General features: G+C 41.8%; 1 protein-coding gene across 5 annotated transcripts in view; it reads left to right on the forward strand.

The window, feature by feature from the left end:
- The window catches only part of FAT3 (FAT atypical cadherin 3), a 676,861-nt gene extending 664,641 nt beyond the window's left edge, over positions 1-12,220 (forward strand). For 4 of the 5 annotated variants that reach the window (XM_055356052.2, XM_055356051.2, XM_055356053.2 and 1 more), the window contains 4 exons: positions 2,737-2,850; positions 4,923-4,982; positions 5,583-5,618; positions 6,218-12,220. In XM_055356052.2, the coding sequence (XP_055212027.2) occupies positions 2,737-2,850; positions 4,923-4,982; positions 5,583-5,618; positions 6,218-6,840 (833 nt within the window). In that variant the 3' untranslated portion in view covers positions 6,841-12,220. The remainder of the gene's footprint in view (positions 1-2,736; positions 2,851-4,922; positions 4,983-5,582; positions 5,619-6,217) is intronic. The other variant, XM_055356056.2, reaches the window with a different exon arrangement.
- Positions 12,221-18,272: the final 6,052 nt, after the last annotated feature.

Raw genomic sequence — 18,272 nt, forward strand, 5'->3', positions numbered from 1 at the left:
AAAGCTGGCTCTGGCTGATCCTAGGAGAAGAAATTGAACAGGCTTTCTTCCCAAAAAGGGAAGAAAGCAGAGAGCCAGTAAGGTAGTCTCTGTGAACATCTCTGTGAGAGATTGTTTTCCCTGCTGTAGTGTCCATCACAAGGAGACTAAAGGAAGCTTTGCTGTAACCTATAACTTCATCAGGATAAATGGCTTTGTATCGCAGTAGCAGCTGTGTCCTAGGTAGCCTAGAAGGCTATGGTTATAGTACTGTGGCATATGCTGAGGGAGAAGGAGGAAACAGGAAGGTTTCAGATGGAGCTAGAGACCATGGACAGCCAGGGAGATAAAGGTTTTCTTCATGGAGGAAGGGGATATTCCTACTGATATCTTTAAGCATGAGTAAGATTTCAGTAGGACACTTCGGAGATGCCCTCCCAGGAACAGGAAGCAGCTCAGTGTGGAGGACAAGTAAAGGGTTACCCGAGAGATGTCTGGCTCTGTTGTTCAGGTGAGAGGTCAAGGTTAGAGGTGAAAGTTTGAACAACATCTGCGTGTAGGATGGTGGATTCTGTAGGAGGGTGAACTCACCAAGGGAACAAGAACAGAGAGGATGGTCAAACCAGGCCTCCAAAAGAACCCTGGAGATGACTACATGTGGGCTTTGGGCAGAAGGGGAGAAGCCAGGCAAGGAGACAAACACTTGCCAACAAAGAAAGAGGAGGGAAAAGGAGAGGGCCCCTGTGCAGAAGCCAAGAGAATGTCAGTAAGGTCATCAGTGTTGAATGCTGTGAAACCGCCAAGGAGGACACAGGCTAAAATAGATGTATAGTGAGCTTGATGATGAGAGGAGTCAGCATCTCAAGAGCTTCTCAGTAGAGCCATCAAGGCAGAAGCCAGAATGCAAGGGTTGAGAACCAAGAGGTTTGATGAGAAAGTCAGGGCAGCAGGTGAATGTGAAGCACACTGCTGTGTGTTGCATCATCTCCTTAAACCATCATAGTGCCCCCATGTTGGTACCATTACCAGGCCATCATTCCACGGAGGAAAAAACTCCCTTCAATGGGTGAAATACGCACCTGAAGGCACCTAACTAGCAAAAGGAGAAGTTAGGATTAAAACCTGTGCTCTTACCAGCACTGTTCTTGGGAGCTTTGGCAGGAAGGAGGGTGAGCGGTATTAGAGGAAGAGGATTTCTTGGTGATAACAGAGGGCCAAGAATGAATTCTTTCTATTCTAGTGCTGCCCCAACATGCTATCTGCTGATTGTCTTTCTGTAGACACATGTATTTTAAGCAGTTGCCCTTGAATTTCAGCCATAAATATACTCCCTCTCAAATTATCTGTTGAGTTAGACTCCACTATAATCTTGCCAATCCACTAGCTAATAGGCTCTTTTTTATTTAGCAATAAAAAAGGAGGGAGTTAATAAATGAAGGAGTGGAGAAAGGAGTTTTATGCTCAGCACTTCATTCACCAGAGTGGATTATTTGTCATTTCCTTCCTTGTGTTCAGGGCTAAGCTTGTGCACACCTTGTGGTTTTCTGAAGCTCATCGTCATATTTTCTGCAACGTGGCTGTTAGGAGGTGAATGTCTCCCTGGCATATCTCTCCACTTACATCGGTTGTTTAGCCAACTCCTGTGGCCTCAGCCTCTGACAGCAGATGCAGAGCCACCAAGCCTGTTCCTGACACCACCCTTTTTGGAAGAAACGTGATTTCTGTGGCCATGGAGAGGAACAAATGTTCCCTTAATCACAAGTCTTTATCTCTTTGTACCATTGCGTTACATGATGATTTGCAGCTCTTCCTGGTGATCACTGCCCTCACTCCTTGCTGATGTGACAGCTTTATTTCCAGAATTCACCTCAGGCCAAAACTCACATTTCCCCCCAAAGTATTGTTGGGTTGTATTGAATACATTTCCTTCTTTGTTAAGCAAGGCAGAGTTAGCTGGTGAGACAATTTCTGGGCTAGTAATTCATTTTGCACTTGACAACCTCAAGATATAGGCTGTTTTTATTGCTTCCTTTAGTCCATCAAATAAGAAAGTAGCCCTGGTGTGTGTGTGTGTGTGTGTGTGTGTGTGTGTGTGTGTGTGTGTGTGCACGCATGTGCATCTGTGTGTTTCTGACTGTCTTTGTACAGTAAAGAAGGAGGACATATGTGGTTAAGGGCATATCCACACCACTGCCAGCCCTCCTACCTGACACAGGGTGCAGAACATGGTCACTCCCAAAAATGATACAATGCTGCCCTCTAGAAGGCAAAGCTGAAAATTCCACTTACTGTCCAGAGATGGAAGTTAGGATAAATGTAAAGGCATTCTTGCCTATAAAATATTTATACCCCATTTTAAAAGTTATCTCATTTAACCTGGTATTGACACCTCATCAGTTCATGTAAATGATGTAAACTAACTCTGAATGGCAAAGAGCAATGCAGCCACTTCATCCTCATTTCACTCTTCACTCAGTTGCTTCACTTTGAGGAAGGAACAGCTACTTTTGGCTGTCAGCTGTTTGGAAGCTCATTTACTATGGGCTAAGGGTTTTGAATCCATAATGTAAATCACTTGATTGACAGACCTTTGCCCCCCAGTGGCACAGTCAATTTTCTACTGTGGAGCTAAATTATTTTCTCTAAGCAAATGAAAGTGCCTCGAGAAGTGAACTAGTTGGGAGGGAGTGGGTGGGACTGGAAATAGGCACAAGGTAACCAGTGTAATTTCTGCTTTCTCTTTCACTGTCCATGAAGACAAAGGGGTTGATGACCCGGGAGAAGTGACCTGCTTTGCAGGTAGTAATAAAGGCAGCAACTCTGAAGTTCAGTCCCTCAGCTCCTTCCAGTCAGATTCTGGTGACGACAATGGTAAGAAGTCATCAGATTTGTTCGGAGCGGGTGGGTTCTGCTTCCTGTTCTGGAAGACCATGGTTGGGAGGAGGGTGGTGCAACTGGCTTTGTTTCTCAACCTGTTCATGGGCTTTTGAGCGTGTTCACCAGGTCCCTGGTTTACTCCATTGTTGGGTGTCATTGCCAAAGGAGCCCCCATTGAGCTGTAGCTGTGAACAGGCCCAGAGATCTGTATCAGGGGTTGATGAAGTTACCCTGGGCCTCCAGTAGTGAGTCCTCTTTTATTTGGTTTGCGGTGGAACTACTTCATCCCAAATGATATTCTCTAGCAGACAGAGTAATTTCTTTCTTTTTTTATTTTACCAATGATCTCTTCCCTCTTCACTGTACATCCAACATCCCCATCATTAGAAATTAGTTCAGAGACAAAAACCTTCTTATAGAACCAGTGGAATCTTCATTCAATTGAATCCCCCTTATAATCATTTGGGTTATGGGCTGTTGGAGAATTTATTAAAAACTGTGAAGCAGCTCCTTAGAAAAATGCACATACACCCAAAATGTTGCATGCAATTTCTCATGGTTCACAGACTTTGTTGACACTCCAAAGCTGCTACCTCTACCTCTTGTGAACTTATGCTTATGGAGAGGGTGCTAATGCTGGACTGGGTTTTCTGAGCTGAGGAACCAGCTTCGGAGGATGGGTTGTTCTCCCCAGGGCAGGGGAGGGAAGCAGGAACAGTCATAAAACAGTGTTTTCAACGTGCTGGGTAAACTAAGAATAATTTCAAACAGTCATCCACAGAGACAAGCAGCCTTATCTTAGGTCATTTTCCCATTTGTCAGCAACTAGCAACAAATGGATACTTATTAATTTATGTAATCATTCAATCTATAAATCCTTGCTGAATTTTTTTGCATGTGCTGAGTCCTTTTCCCAGAGTACAAAATGAGAAAGGCATAGCCCTTGCCTTCAAGGCAAATACAGAAATAGGTGAGCTCCAAGACCATAGAAGCAATCATGGAAGTAAAAGAGCCTATTTTCATCACCACTTTCAAATGATGGCACTTCTGAGAAGTGCAGATGCCTTCAGTGTATCTGTCTACTGGGACAACAAATCACCTAACAGTGGATTTTTTCTGACCATTATCGGAAGGTCAAAGACACACTCCCAGATCTGTTTGCCTTGATGTATCCTCTTTTCCTCCTCCCTAGCCAGAAGAAAAGCTGTGGCTAGTTTGCACTTTATATAGAAATACCTAAGAATATAGAGTCCAGACTCCAGGCAGCAGCTCCAACAATGATGCCTGGTTAACTGTTCTCATGGGCTCTGCTGTGTGCACCCTGAGGATCACACTCTTGCCCTTTTAGGGTTAACCTTCCAAGTTGGTCCTAAATGAGGCAGGTGGTGTTAGGAACTTTCATCAAATTGGTTTTAAGCCTGATCACCTCTCCACAAGCCGTTGTACTGAGCATTAAGGCAACCCATATAGACCACAGATATCTCCTTCTCTATTCTAATTATTCGAGAGGCCAAATGCTGACTTCTGTCCACACTTTACTGGTGGGAGCTAGGCCTTGGGTCGTTCTGGGCTGTCAGTGGCATTATGTGACCGTGAAGCCATCAACCCTGCAAAGGTTATCCTCTATCACTGGCATTTGGTTCAGAGCAGCATGACTGACCAACAAATAATTATCCCCGGAAATAGTGAGGTCTTCCTCTGAGAGCCTTTGGGAGTTGTTAATGATAAATTAGCAAGAGCTTGATGAGCCACTGCCTTCCTAAATTGATTTTGCTGAGTCATGAGGGGTGACTTTATGACTCAGCAATCATGACCTATCCTGCCTTTCAGGAGGACTGGCGTTGGATTTGCTGCCATTTATCTTCCATTCCACAAATCCCGGGACCCTCTAGATAAAGGTGTCCACTGATACGCTCCCTAACAGATTGTGGGGAGGCTTTGGGTGTTTGCATGCCGCACCTTCATTGTTGCTGTTGTTGTTGTTGTTAAAATAAGGTGTGTTTAAAATATACAACTAACCTGAAGCTGTCCTTCCCCTCCCTCCGACTTCTTTTCCTGACCACAAGCCTCCATAGTGACTGTCATTCAGCTTGTCAACAATGTAGTTGACACTATAGAGAATGAAGGTATTTACTTTTTTTCTTCCATAGCATTTCTTGAAATTTTGCTTCCTTGTTACTTTGGACTAGGAGTGATTTTAATGGATTGGCCGCAGAGGGGGCAATAAACAGCTGGTTTCTGATGAGATGTGGGATATTTATGGATGTTTTAAAATTTTGAAAAAAAAACCCAGTTCATAATTTGTAAAAAATATATGTTACGTTCTTTATAAAATCCCTTTCAAGAAACGAGCACCCAATTAGTTGCAATCCAGATTAATACTAAATTTATCTTTCTATTCAACATGTGTTCATTGAGCACCTATTATGAGCTGGGAATCCTTAAGAAATCATTCACAGCTGCAATATTGTGGATATTTATTTCAACCAGGTAACTTTTATTAGTAACTTAATAAAATCAGGGCCTGGCATAAATGTGATTTATCTGTTTTGTTTTGCTTTGTTTTTTCCCTAAATAACAATGGGAAGAAATAAAAAAGGCTAAACTTAGTCGTAGCCCACAGGCCTTTAGGAGCATGTTTTTAAAAGTCATCTCAAATGTTCTGTTTTATCCCTCTTCACATGGTTTGGACTGTCAGTTTTACTTTTCACTTTGTATTTAAACAGTGTCTGTCATGGACCAAGGACAGAACTACAACCGAGGTGACTGTGCCGCAACCCTAGCATAATTTTGTGTGTGTGTGTTTTGAATTGCTGAGTTCATTCTTACCCTGTTCCTGTGCCTCTGCCCTGATCTGAATTTTGCATGTCTCAGGTGTCTCGTGCGCTCAGTATTGGAGGTGAAAGCTCCACCAGCATTCCCCTCCTAGCCTCATCCTCTGTGCGTGTGTTTCACCCATTTGCCTGCACGCCTTCCTGCCTCCTGTGGTCCACAGCACAGCTGATGGACCTCTCTGCAAGCATGTTGCCAGTCTGGCTCTGCAATAGCATGTGGCTAGGAAGAGGGAGTGGGGACAGTACTCAGGGGTCCTGGAACTGTCTCCTCGGCGTGCCCTCGCTCTTCGTCTCATGGCATGGCTGAGTGTGAGGCTCTGCAGCAACCAGGCATCAACCTGTCAGAGTTGCCATCACCTTGTTCTCCACAGGCCAAAGCATGGCTGGCCCCATAGACCCTTGTAAGAAGCTTCTTAGGGTTTCTTGGATGCTAAAAATTGCATGTCAGGTCCCTTCCCTGCTCCTTTCCCAGCGAAGCACCAACTCCAGTCTAGAGGAAATTAACTGTCATGGTTTTTCTCTTGCAGCCTATCACTGGGACACCTCTGATTGGATGCCAGGGGCCCGCCTGTCAGACATAGAGGAAGTGCCCAACTATGAGAACCAGGATGGAGGGTCTGCACACCAGGGGAGCACACGGGAGCTGGAGAGTGATTACTACCTGGGTGGTTATGACATTGACAGTGAATACCCACCCCCTCATGAAGAGGAGTTCTTGAGTCAGGACCAGCTGCCTCCTCCTCTCCCGGAGGACTTCCCAGACCAATATGAGGCCCTGCCACCCTCCCAGCCTGTCTCCCTGGCCAGCACACTGAGCCCAGACTGCAGGAGAAGGCCCCAGTTTCATCCTAGCCAGTATCTCCCTCCTCACCCATTCCCCAACGAAACGGATTTGGTGGGCCCGCCTGCCAGCTGTGAATTTAGTACTTTTGCTGTGGGCATGAACCAGGGCACAGAGCCCACAGGCCCAGCAGACAGCGTGTCTCTGTCCTTGCACAATTCCAGAGGCACCTCATCCTCGGATGTGTCTGCCAACTGCGGCTTTGACGATTCCGAAGTAGCCATGAGTGACTACGAGAGCGTGGGAGAGCTCAGCCTCGCCAGCCTTCACATTCCCTTTGTGGAGACTCAGCACCAGACTCAAGTGTAGACATCACATCTTGGGTACTTCACCCTGTTTGTTACAGAAAAGTGGAAGCAGATTGGCTGGGCTTCTGTCCCAGTGGAGCATTGTCTGTGGAATGAGAAGGGAATACTGTATTTTTCCACTAGAAACTTCTTCACAAGTCATACTGTCCCAACAAGCAAGCTTGATTCCAGTTGGGTGAAAATGAAAGGCTCGGAAATTGTTTTTGAGAGGTGACTGGTAATCCTTGATGTAGGTACCTATGTTCACAGCTAAAAATGCAAAGAGGGAAAAATTATTTCACCCACTAAGTTATACAGCCAGTCTTGTATGGCTTTGTGCAGTATTGTGCCCTGGAAAGTGTTACAGCATCAGTCCTTGCAGTATTAAAAACTGGCAACAATCAAAGAGGCATTGTTGCATGTAATTTTGAGCCAATGAAATGAAAATAGTAGTAATGATTGTTGGAAAAGTTAGTCTCTTAGGTGAAAGAGAAGAGAAACAAATATTATTAAACAAACCAGAAAATGGGCTGAAGCCTTTTAAATCAACTCTATTTTTTTGATAAGCTGCCCAATTTTCAGCTATAAAATTAGGCTTGAATAACATGTTTGGTATGCTCAGTTATTTCTGTTTGTTTGTGTTAAGCATCCAATCTAATACAGTTGGGTTTTATGATCTTCGAGAAAGGTATCAATGAAGAGCAACATGAGGCTTTTTGGGTTCCATGTGGTGGGTGGGGGAGGAAGTTAAAGTTGTTTGAACATTAGAAAGAATGTGATTATCTGGTTGGTTTTGTGTTTTCTGGTAAATATTCCAGTTAGTAAATCTAACATTGCTACAGAAGTTGGCTTTGTTCATATAGCTTCTCTACAATTAGATATTTTTAGAAGTTTAAGCAAAACTCACAAATTCAGGGGGAAAAAAAGAAAAAACGATACCTTCAAAGTTTGCAGCCTAGATAATCACAATTCTTCATAATGCAGAGGAAAGGTGTCTGTTATTCTAAATCGGTAGCGTCACCATTATAAATACAATTATATTAAGAAAAGAGGAAAGTAGACTAGTTATTGTGTATAAATTATAATAGTGTGTGTGTGTCTGGGCCTATGTACAAATATGTGCTTGCACTCAGTAAGGCTGCTCTTGAGGAAAGCTAATGTGAAGGTTTTGGGAAAATGGACCATGTTGAAAATTCTGCCGGCGAGCATGGCATACCTTTCAATTTCTCTGATCTCTATGGTGTTAGAGAAACATCAAATGCCATATTTTACTCTGGTTCAGTTAACTTTATTTTGGTACTGCCAATAAAGCAAAATTGTGCTTTTTTTTTTTTTCTCAAGACAGAGTCTTGCTCTGTCACCCAGGCTAGAGTGCAATGGCGTGATCTCAGCTCACTGCAATCTCCACCTCCTGGGTTCAAGCGATTCTCCTGCCTCAGCCTCCCAGGTTGCTGGGGTTACAGGTGTGTGCCACCACGCCTGGCTAATTTTTTGTATTTTTAGTAGAGATGGGGTTTCACCATGTTGGCCAGGCTGGTCTCAAACTCCTGACCTTGTAATCCACCTGCCGTGGCCTCCCAAAGTGCTGGGATTACAGGCATGAGCCACCGTGCCTAGCCCAAAACTGTGCTTTTTAAAAACAGTATTTTGTTATAATTTTCCAGAACTTACCTCTGTTTTAAAAGTGTGTAATGTTTGATAACACCCTGGGATTCCCTTCTCATCTGTGGGCTTTGGCCATGATTTCCAAAATTAACAGGAGAATCATTCCACTGGAAATATAACAATCCAGTCCTCAAAACTGAAGTTGACAGGTTGAGGGACTTTCCTTTTTTCTTCAATCAGATTACGGCCGCCTGTGCAGTGGCCATGGTAAATATATGCATATTTGCACTATCTGCTTAATAAGCAAATCTGTGTCCACAGTTTCTGATGACATATGGCATTGGTGTGTAAATTGTACTGTCCCTAGTCTGTGCATTATTCACTCAGACATATTTTTAGTTATTTCAATTGCGTTTAATCCACTTACTTCTTTTTTATGAGTCAGTGTTTCTGAATGTTTATGCAAAAAAAAAATCCTTTTTCATTCCCAAACTTTCTAAGTAAGTGGATACACTTCACAAGTTTTTCAGCCTTTCTCTTCCTGTCTCTTGGTCAGACCTACTCATGGAGGTATTATCCACACTGTGGTCTTGAAATAAATGAATTTCACTAAGGCTGCTTCCGAGAACAAAGTCTTTGGTATTTTTCTTATGTAAGAAGCACATTTGCAAGAATCATGGAAAAAAATGACAAACTAATGGCCTAGAATAGAGTGACTGCTACACGTTAAGTAATGCAATGACATAAAAACCATCAAAGTAAAACCAACATTTCATTTCTTGCCCCCAGGAAATATTAGAATGAGATTAATGCCGATGAGTCCCTACTGCTTACACAGCATCTCTTTGAGGGAGAATGCCTAACTGACACAGTAATGAAAGAATAAATAGATCCTAATGCAGTCATGAAGCCACTGAAGAAAATTGTGCCCACCCTTTGCTGTGACCTATATGAAATATCTCTTTCTTTGGGATATCATCCCCTGATTTTCTGCAGAATAGCTCTGCAGCTAAATATATACCAGGCAAGCATGTATTGTGTTTTGATTTATTATCTTTAAACACATGATATCTCTTCACTTTTTGGAAAGTTAGATTTCTCTGTAGATTATGAAATGCTTTGCAGTCAGGCCAAGATGCTACTAGGTGGGGATGATCACTAATTCAAAAAAGCTGGAAGAATCCTATTTGCTAGTCCAAACTCCTTATTTTATCAAAGAGGAAACATACCCAGAGAGGGGAAGAGACTTGCCCAAGCCCACAGAGGAAGTTAATTCGCTTAACAAGGAGTAGAACCCATCCATCTGGCCAATATTCTTTTTACATCATATTGTTCACCCCTACACTGCCTTGAGCAAGGGAGTCACCTGGTTCTGATGGACCCTCTGACTTCCACCATTCCTTCTTTGGAATATGCTATAAAAGAAAATTCATGGAGAATATTTTTCTGGAAGCCTCATGATCTTATGTTTCCTTGCAGTCCCCCTAGGGAGAGGGGTTATAGAATTCATACATTTCTGTAGACATTCATCGAAATGCTGCTTTTGCCAAACGAATGTTTGTATAATAGGGATGAAATGATAATTACAGAGTTCAGCTCAGACCAGTCATCAGTTGTAGTGAAACTTTGATTATACTGTTACCTACTGGTTGCATTTTTGGTTTTGGTTTTGCATTTTTTTCTTCCCACAAACACTGGCTACTCTTTGTCCTACCCCCTCCACTATGATGAACCATGTGGAAACTATTTAAATCAATTAATGTCTTTCTCATGTTTTGAACATGTATGTGCCACCTCCTGGAAGCCATTTCCCATAATCTGTTGTAGGCACTTTACTAGTATTGCACACATTCTGGTTAGGTTGAGAATAGCTAGACTCTTGGTGCTCGTCATATAGTAAGCAAGAACTTGGGAGTAATAAAAGGTGAATAAAGTGCATGCTTCATTTATTCCCTTTCCTCTATGAATATTTTGCTGCTGCGTTCTAGTCTATGCCAGCTTTCCATGTACCCTTGGCCTGCCTATTCATGAAATGCCATATAAAAGACTTAGGAATATGAGTAGGTGGTCCATGCTTTGAGGTTCATCCAATTAGGGAATCAATGTGAAAGCCTGGAAAGGGAACTAGTTTCTGGGATTTGCCTGGAACTTCCCTTGGACATTACTAGCACATTCTGGAAAAAAAGCAAGTTGAACATATCTACCATCAGTCCTCTCCTACTTACTTCCCACCCCATCCTACCCACTACCCCCACTGATGCTATGTTTGCATCATCAAAGTCAGGGGAATTGAGAAAAGAGATTATCAAAATAAATTATTAAAATCCAGAAAACAGTTTTATGTGAAGTAATTCAGGAAGATCTAGTGTTCATTTTGCATGGATTGTCCAGATAATTGGCTCTTCACTCCGCTGCCTTCCCAGTGCACAGGTATTGCTAAAGTGGTTAGGCTTTAATGTTTTATGTTTTTAGTTTCAAACTATGGGAAATGGAGATTTGAAGAGGCATTTATTCCGTGTCATCATTTTGTGTGCTCTGTGAGAAGGTGGTTATATGTTTTTGCTGGTTTGTGTCCCACAGTGTTCAACTGCACATTATTCTGATGAAAATCCACAATGTCTTTGAGCTTCTGGTTGTGTAATGCTGGGGTTTAAAGTCACCATTTGTGGGTTTGGCATCAATTAATATTTAGCCAGCTGGCTAAGAGATAGGAAAAGAATATGATATTTCTTTCCTTATGTAATAATGAAAAGCAATAATTACAAGTAGGTAATAATACACAAAGGCCATAATTAGTCTCTTCTAATGTTTAGAATGCACTTGAGAATCGTAGAGTCATTTGGAGCGTGTTTGGACCAATTAGTATGTACTGTAATACCCTTCTGGCAAACAAATACCTGAATTGCTACTATTTAACAATCTTATGAGCCCACACTACTGCATTTTGGGAGTGGCAAATGTGTTTGGAAATGGAAGCAGTTCTTTTTAAGCACTGTATCAGAGAGATTGTCTTGTACATTTGCCTGTTGCAGACAGGCTGGTTTGTAAAAGATGTATGTTTTGGTGTTTGAAATGTTTATAAAATTGTATATAAATGGTTTCAATTTTCCAGGCTTTTGTAGATACTATATTTGATGCCTATCAGGATGCTTTAATTTGGGGGGTCGAATATAATTGTAAGTCATCCACGCTGTTGGTCTGCAAACTTTTGAGGTAACTACACACACACACACACACACACACACACACACACACACACACAAGGGTTTTAGATTTGAAAATGATGTTTTTTACTCATTTCAAAATGTACTGTAACCTTTCTTTGGTTCTTACTGTTTTCATTTAACTTTCTCTGTTTTCAAGAAAAATTGTCTTTATTGACATTTGTAAAAAAGAATGTGTTTTGCCCAGTTATTGAGTATTTTATTTTTATGCAATTTCAGAATCACAATGAGGTGTGTCATTTCTTCATATACATGCACACTCACCTCAACTTGCACACACATCACACACCAAACCTTATGCAAAGGGGAAAGCTAACACTTAGAGTGGATTTTGTCCCTTAAGGAAATGGATTGTTCCTGCATATATTGCTGGTGGCAGTATTCAGTCTTGTGTTCTTTTTCTAAAAAAAAAAAAGAAAAGAAAAGAAAAAAAAAACAAAAGCAAACAAAAAAAAAGACAGCCAAAAAAAAGAAACAACAACAACAAAAAAGACACAACAGTGTACAGGTTTGTAACTGCCAAAATTTGATGGTTAAAACAAGTTTTCAAGTAAAAAGAAAAAAATGAAACTAGCAATTGTGTTGACTCTTTTTAAGTGTTTCCTTTTCTTTGTCTTTAGTTCATTGCTCGCATGGTATTTAGAGGGTGTATTCCACAGGGCATGGTAGAAAGACGTGGTACAGAGCAAAAAAGCTCTTTAGCCCTAGTCTACCTCTCAAAGAGAGGGGTCTCTGGTCTGAAAGGGACGTTTTAGTTTTGTTGTGTTAGTGTGGCTTCCCCAACCCCCTGAGACTTTTTACCTCCAGAAAAACTTCTATCTGTCCTGGTACACATGTTGAAATCTTACGTAACTTCTTACTGAGCACACGCCTTATGAGATTTTTCCCTGGTGGGAAAATTGAAAAGAGTGCTGGAGGCTTGAACAAATAAAGATCATCGAGTCCTACATCTGTGGAAATCTAAGCACATCCCCACCACTTCTAGACAGCAGCTCCAGCACTCCTCTCCCTCAAAAAATAAATAAATAAATAAATAAATAAATAAATAAGGTTTTTTCCAAAAGTTTTCCAAAAGTTTGGGGCACAATTGAGCTTTCCTCCAAAAAGCTCCCGGAAATGTTCCATATGGAGTGAAGGTCTGTTAAAATATACACAGAAGAGGTTAGAGACAGGGAGTAGGGCTCAAATTGATACAGCTGACCTTGAGCAAGGCAGGTTTGAACTGCACAGGTACACTTAAGCGCAGATTTTGTTCTGCCTCTGCCCCCCCCGAGACAGAAAGATCATCCACTCCTTTTCCTCCTCCTCTTCTGTACACTCAATGTGAAGACAATGATGATGAAGAACTTTATAGTGATCAACTTCCACTGAATAAATAGTAAATATGTTTTCTCTTCCTTATGATTTTCTTAATAACATTTTCTTTTCTCTGGCTTTCATTGTAAGAATATGGAAAATAATACATGTAACATACAAAATATGTGTTAATCAACTGTTTATGGTACTGGTCAGGCTTCTAATCAACAGTGGGCTATCAGTAGTTAAGTTTTGGAGTCAAAAATCATGCATGGGTTTTTACTATGAGTGGATTGGCGCCCCAACACCCATGCTGTGCAAGAGTTAATTGTAATTTGCAGAAGTGACATCACAAGGAGTTAGCGTGGGACCAGGAAGAACTCCAGAAAGGGAGGAATGCCCTCTGCCTTGCCTCTGCAGTCTGCGCACAAGCAAGGAAAGGCCCCTCTATGGACCTCGCTGGCCGCCACTACAGTGTGTCCCTACCTGCGCCAGCAGCAGAGCTCCACCTGCCCCACCCAACCAGGATCCTGGAACTGTGTGGCCACTCCCTGGGGAATGGCCCCTAGCTACATATTCACCTACTCTTTGCTTGAAATCTATGTTGATTTCCAGAGCTCATCTTTGGCAGTACTCACCGCACTGCAGTTCTCTGGATGCTTGTTCCCCCAGGTAAATGTTTCACAAACATCTGAAAGAGGAAGAGCACCAATCTGTTGCCTCTGCCAATTTCCATTGTATAAATACTCCGATCATGGCTGATTTCAGGCTACCAAAGTAATAGGAACTAGTTCACAAAATTCCTGACAGTCTAACAGTCAGCTCTCACAAGCCAGTGTGAGCCGACTCCAGCACACCCAGGCTCCCCCACATACTAGTAGCCGTTTGAGATGGAGTCACGTCTTTTCTTTTTATGCCAGATTCCCAGTACCTATGTGGTCTTCGTTTTTAATTGAAAAACTAATCAATGATGTCTCCAGATAAATTTCCTTGTCCTCTTAAAACCTACCTAATTTTAGTAAATTTGGCAACTTCAGTGAGAAGGATTTAGAGGGGCAAGTGGAAGTCTCCTGCCTTTCAACCTCACACCACAGTGATGTGTTCATAAATTAAGCATCAGGAAAATATTGATGACTATGTCTATCATGTGGCCATCCTTAGCAGAAAGAGAATTATCAGAAATCTCCATCCATGCCTCAGAACTGATAGAGCAATTCAGAGGTGTCAATTAAGAAATAGCACTGATTGGCTGGGTGTAATGGCTCACGCCTGTAACCCCAACACTTTGGGAGGCCAAGGCAGGAGGATCACTTGAGGCCAGGAGTTAAATCAGCCAGAGCAACACAGCAAGACCCCATGTCTGCAAAAACTTTAAAAAAAAATTAGCCAGGTACGGTGGCATATGCTTGTAGTCCTAGCTACTCAGAAGGCTGAGGTGGGAGGATTGCTTGAGCACGGCAATTCAAGGCTGCAGTTAGCCATGTTCATGCCACTGCATTCTAGCCTGGTTGACAGAGCAAGACCCTGTCTAAAAAAAAAAAAAAAAAAAAAAAAAATTAAATAGTATTGATCTCTTGGGAGAGGAAAAGAAAAAAACATTTTATGTCTATCTTCATTCTCTGTTGGTTCATTAGGTTAAAAGGGCTGGCTCCTAGCTTGGAAATAATTATCTAAAGAAAGGTCAGTTTTTCCTTCCGTCCCTGGGTCGGGGTCCCCAAGACTATTCTTAGGTTTAATGATTCACTAGGATGATTTACAAGACTCAGCACATAGTCGTACTCACAGATATGATTTAGTAAAATGAAAGGAAACCAAGAAAATCAGCAAAAAGAAAGGCACATACTATGCAAAGTCCAAGGGGAACAAGTTTCCAAGGGTCCTCTCTCAGTGGAGTCACACAGGACATGCTTAATTCACCCCCAGCAACAAGTTGTGACAACACGTGAAGTGTTGCCAACCAGGGAAGCTCATTAGAAACTCAGCACCCAGGGCTGGGCACAGTGGCTCATGCCTGTAATCCCAGCACTTTAGGAGGCTGAGGCTGACAAATCACCTGAGGTCAGGAGTTCGAGACCAGCCTGGCCAACATGGTGAAACCCCATCTCTACCAAAAATACAAAAATCAGCCAAGCATGATGGCGGGTGCCTGTAATTTCAGCTACTTGGGAGGCTGAGGCACGAGAATCACTTGAACTCAGGAGGTGGAGGTTGCAGTGAGCCAAGATGGCACCACTGCACTGCAGCCTAGGCGACAGAGTGAGACTCTGTCTCAAAAAAGAAAGAAAAAGAAAATGAAAACCCTCAGCACTCAGGGTTTTTATTGGGGGCTGGTCACATGGCAGCCTCTGCCTGGGATGTACTAAATTTCTAGACTCCTAGAAGGAAATTAGGTGTTCAGCATGAACAATATTGTTTGCACAGTTTAGGAATAGTGAACCACTCTTGTTATTCTAGAAACAATAGGAACCCTCCTGAAGTCCAAGTTCCCAGATGCCAGCCAAAGGCCCACCTTGTAAGCAGGCCTTCCAAAGGATAGCAGTCAGGCATGCTATGTGAACTCCTTCATGTACAGTCCTTCTGACTTGTCTACCAAATTGACACTCCTCTGTTGTCCAAACTCTTGGCAATTAACAAGCTCCATTTCCCACAATATCTATTTTGAGAAGTTGAGGCCATGTAGCCCACATGGGGCTGGTCTTCCAATCTTCACCTGTCCTTTTCTGCTGGAGCAAAGGATCTGGCCAACACAATTCTATCAAAACTATCATGGGTGAATGCAAGCTGGTCGATAGAATGACTCTGTCAAATCAGTGAGTCAAGGGAAAATTATCATTTTTGGTGATGAGTTTTGAATAACTGGTAGTTTGGGTGTACAACAGATCAGTTTTCCAACCTACATATGCAGCTTGAAGCAGTTTGGTCTATTTCTCAAAATCCTTCCATTTTGGTCCACATTCTTTTGCTTTTAAAATTCTAATTAATTTTCCATCAGTTATGCCTACTGTATAATGTTTGTGATAAAGAGAATTTGGAACAACGTGACTATCTAATAATAAGTGATAACTTGGAACTGTCACTAAATTAAGACAGCCTAACAAGCCAAACAGGAACAAGTGGCTTAAAAATGAAAAACTGTGAAACTTTTAAAAAAAAAAAAGGTTCCTTTAATTTTTTTGTACTGTTACTCGAGAAGTTGGCAGTCTTCAACCTGCTAGGGGGCCCTCACCGGAGCCCCACCATGCTGGAGCCAAACTTCCAACTTCTAGAGCTGTGAAAAATAAATTTCTGCTGTTTATAAACAACTTAGTCTATGGTACATTGTTATAGCAGCCCAAACTTATTAAAACAATGTACAAATACACATAGGAAGATGAGAGTTATATAATATATATTTTATATTAAAATATGCTGTGTTTTATATATATATAAATGTGCTATATTTTATATGTTGCTCTGAAACTTGCTGTGTTTACTTAGTAGTATCTCTGGGACATCTTCATGGATCAATGCCATATCCTTTTTAATGGCTATATTTCTTACCATGTAATGGTCATTCCATAATTTATTGAATCACACTCTTATTGATGGACTGTTTTATGTTTTGCTATTACAGATCTTCCTGTGAACATCTTTGTGCAGATGTGCACAAGTGTTAGGATTTTTGAAGGATAGAGTTCTGGAAGCAGAATTTTTAGGTCAAAGAGAATGTCCGTTTTTAAGTCTGAGATTTTCTCCCCATTTTTTCCTCTTATTTTGTTGAGTTTTTAATTTTTGTAAATGGAGGAAAACCTTAATGGTTTTCCCAGATAATAATCCCACCAAGTTACACACACTAGGCAGCAACCTATGTAGCTCACTCTCTTCCCAAGTGTGTGGAGCTGGCCCAGTGGACTGGAAGCCACACTGCTGCTGTAGATTCCCAGGTGACCCTGGGCTTGGGACTACCATGGCACCTTGATGCCACCATGAGGACTGGCTCTCTGTCTCAACTTCTATGAACATTATCACCTGTGCTACTCCTCTCTGCCTGTCCAGGGACAGGTGCGCAGAGGAGAGCCAGATAGCAGAACCCCTTCTCTGAAGCACCAAATGCCAGGCTCTCAGGCCATGCATTTGGATAGGAAGGTCCAGGAAAGATAGATGCTATCCAGAAAAACTTAAGCAATTCTCCAGAGCCTAAATGCTGAGCTCTACTCATAACATCAGCCATGTATGGATTGTCATAATTCTGTAACCTTGAGATTGTTTATCTCTATCATGTAGAAAAACATAAAGGAATTCTTAAAGCATGACTTTCCCTATGAGGTTCATCAGGAGCAATTGTACTACTTAGGCTGTAGAGTTAAGGTCTCCACCTATTTCCTCAAATTGTGGTCCACAGACCAGCAGCATTAGCCTTACTAGGGGGTTTGCTGGAAATACAGAATGCCAGACCCACCGAATCAGAATCTGCATGTCAACAGGTTCTCCAGGAGATCCGTATGCACTTTAACATCTGGGAAGCACTGCTTTAGATTTTTCACTTGGAACAGACACTGAATAGTTGTGTGAACTTGGATGAGTTAATCACTCTGTTGCTCAGTTGCTGCATCTACAAGACAGGATGATTACAAGAAGACAATGATGCAACACATACAAAGAGCTTAGTATAGTGTCCGACAGTAATAAGCATGTAAATGGTTACTACATGTTATTTTTCTTAATTTTCATTCAGCTTCCACTGTGTAGAATGGGCTTTAATCATTTCCAGGCGTCCCATCTAGCCTGGCTGCTGGAGAAACAGTTCAGTTCATAATGATTTAAAAAATTTATAAAAAAGAAAAATCCTTTGACTTAAAGCTCAGGTAATCTCTGGAGCCATAATTTCTGAGAAAATTATTTGGAGCATTATCCAACATCTTTAAATAAAAGTGTTTTATGCAGATAGGAGTTCCAGGGCTTTGATGCAGTTGTGTATCTGTATTGAGGCTCATCACCCCTCTCACCCAGTGATTTTCTGATGAAGCCAAGGCTCTGATCAATTTCAGGAGCTGCTTCTTAAAGTGGAGACAAGACTGTATCATTTCTGTGACCCAGAAAGAAACAGCATTTAACTAGGTCAGAAGAGAATTCAGTGACAGGTGAAGGGATCTTGGTGTATGAGAAAGCTAGCAGTTTGGATGCTTGTTGTAAATGGTAGGAAGTTGACTTTCAGAGGAATGGGATTTAAATGACCAAAAAGGACAGCAACTTGAAGGACAAAACTGAAATTCAGTGATAAGATTTACTGTACGTAATTCACCTAGCACAGAAAAGTCTTAGAATGGGCTCTAAACACAAAGGGACTTTT

The sequence above is a fragment of the Gorilla gorilla genome, chromosome 9 (genome assembly GCF_029281585.2).
Source record: "Gorilla gorilla gorilla isolate KB3781 chromosome 9, NHGRI_mGorGor1-v2.1_pri, whole genome shotgun sequence".
Lineage (NCBI taxonomy): Eukaryota > Metazoa > Chordata > Mammalia > Primates > Hominidae > Gorilla > Gorilla gorilla.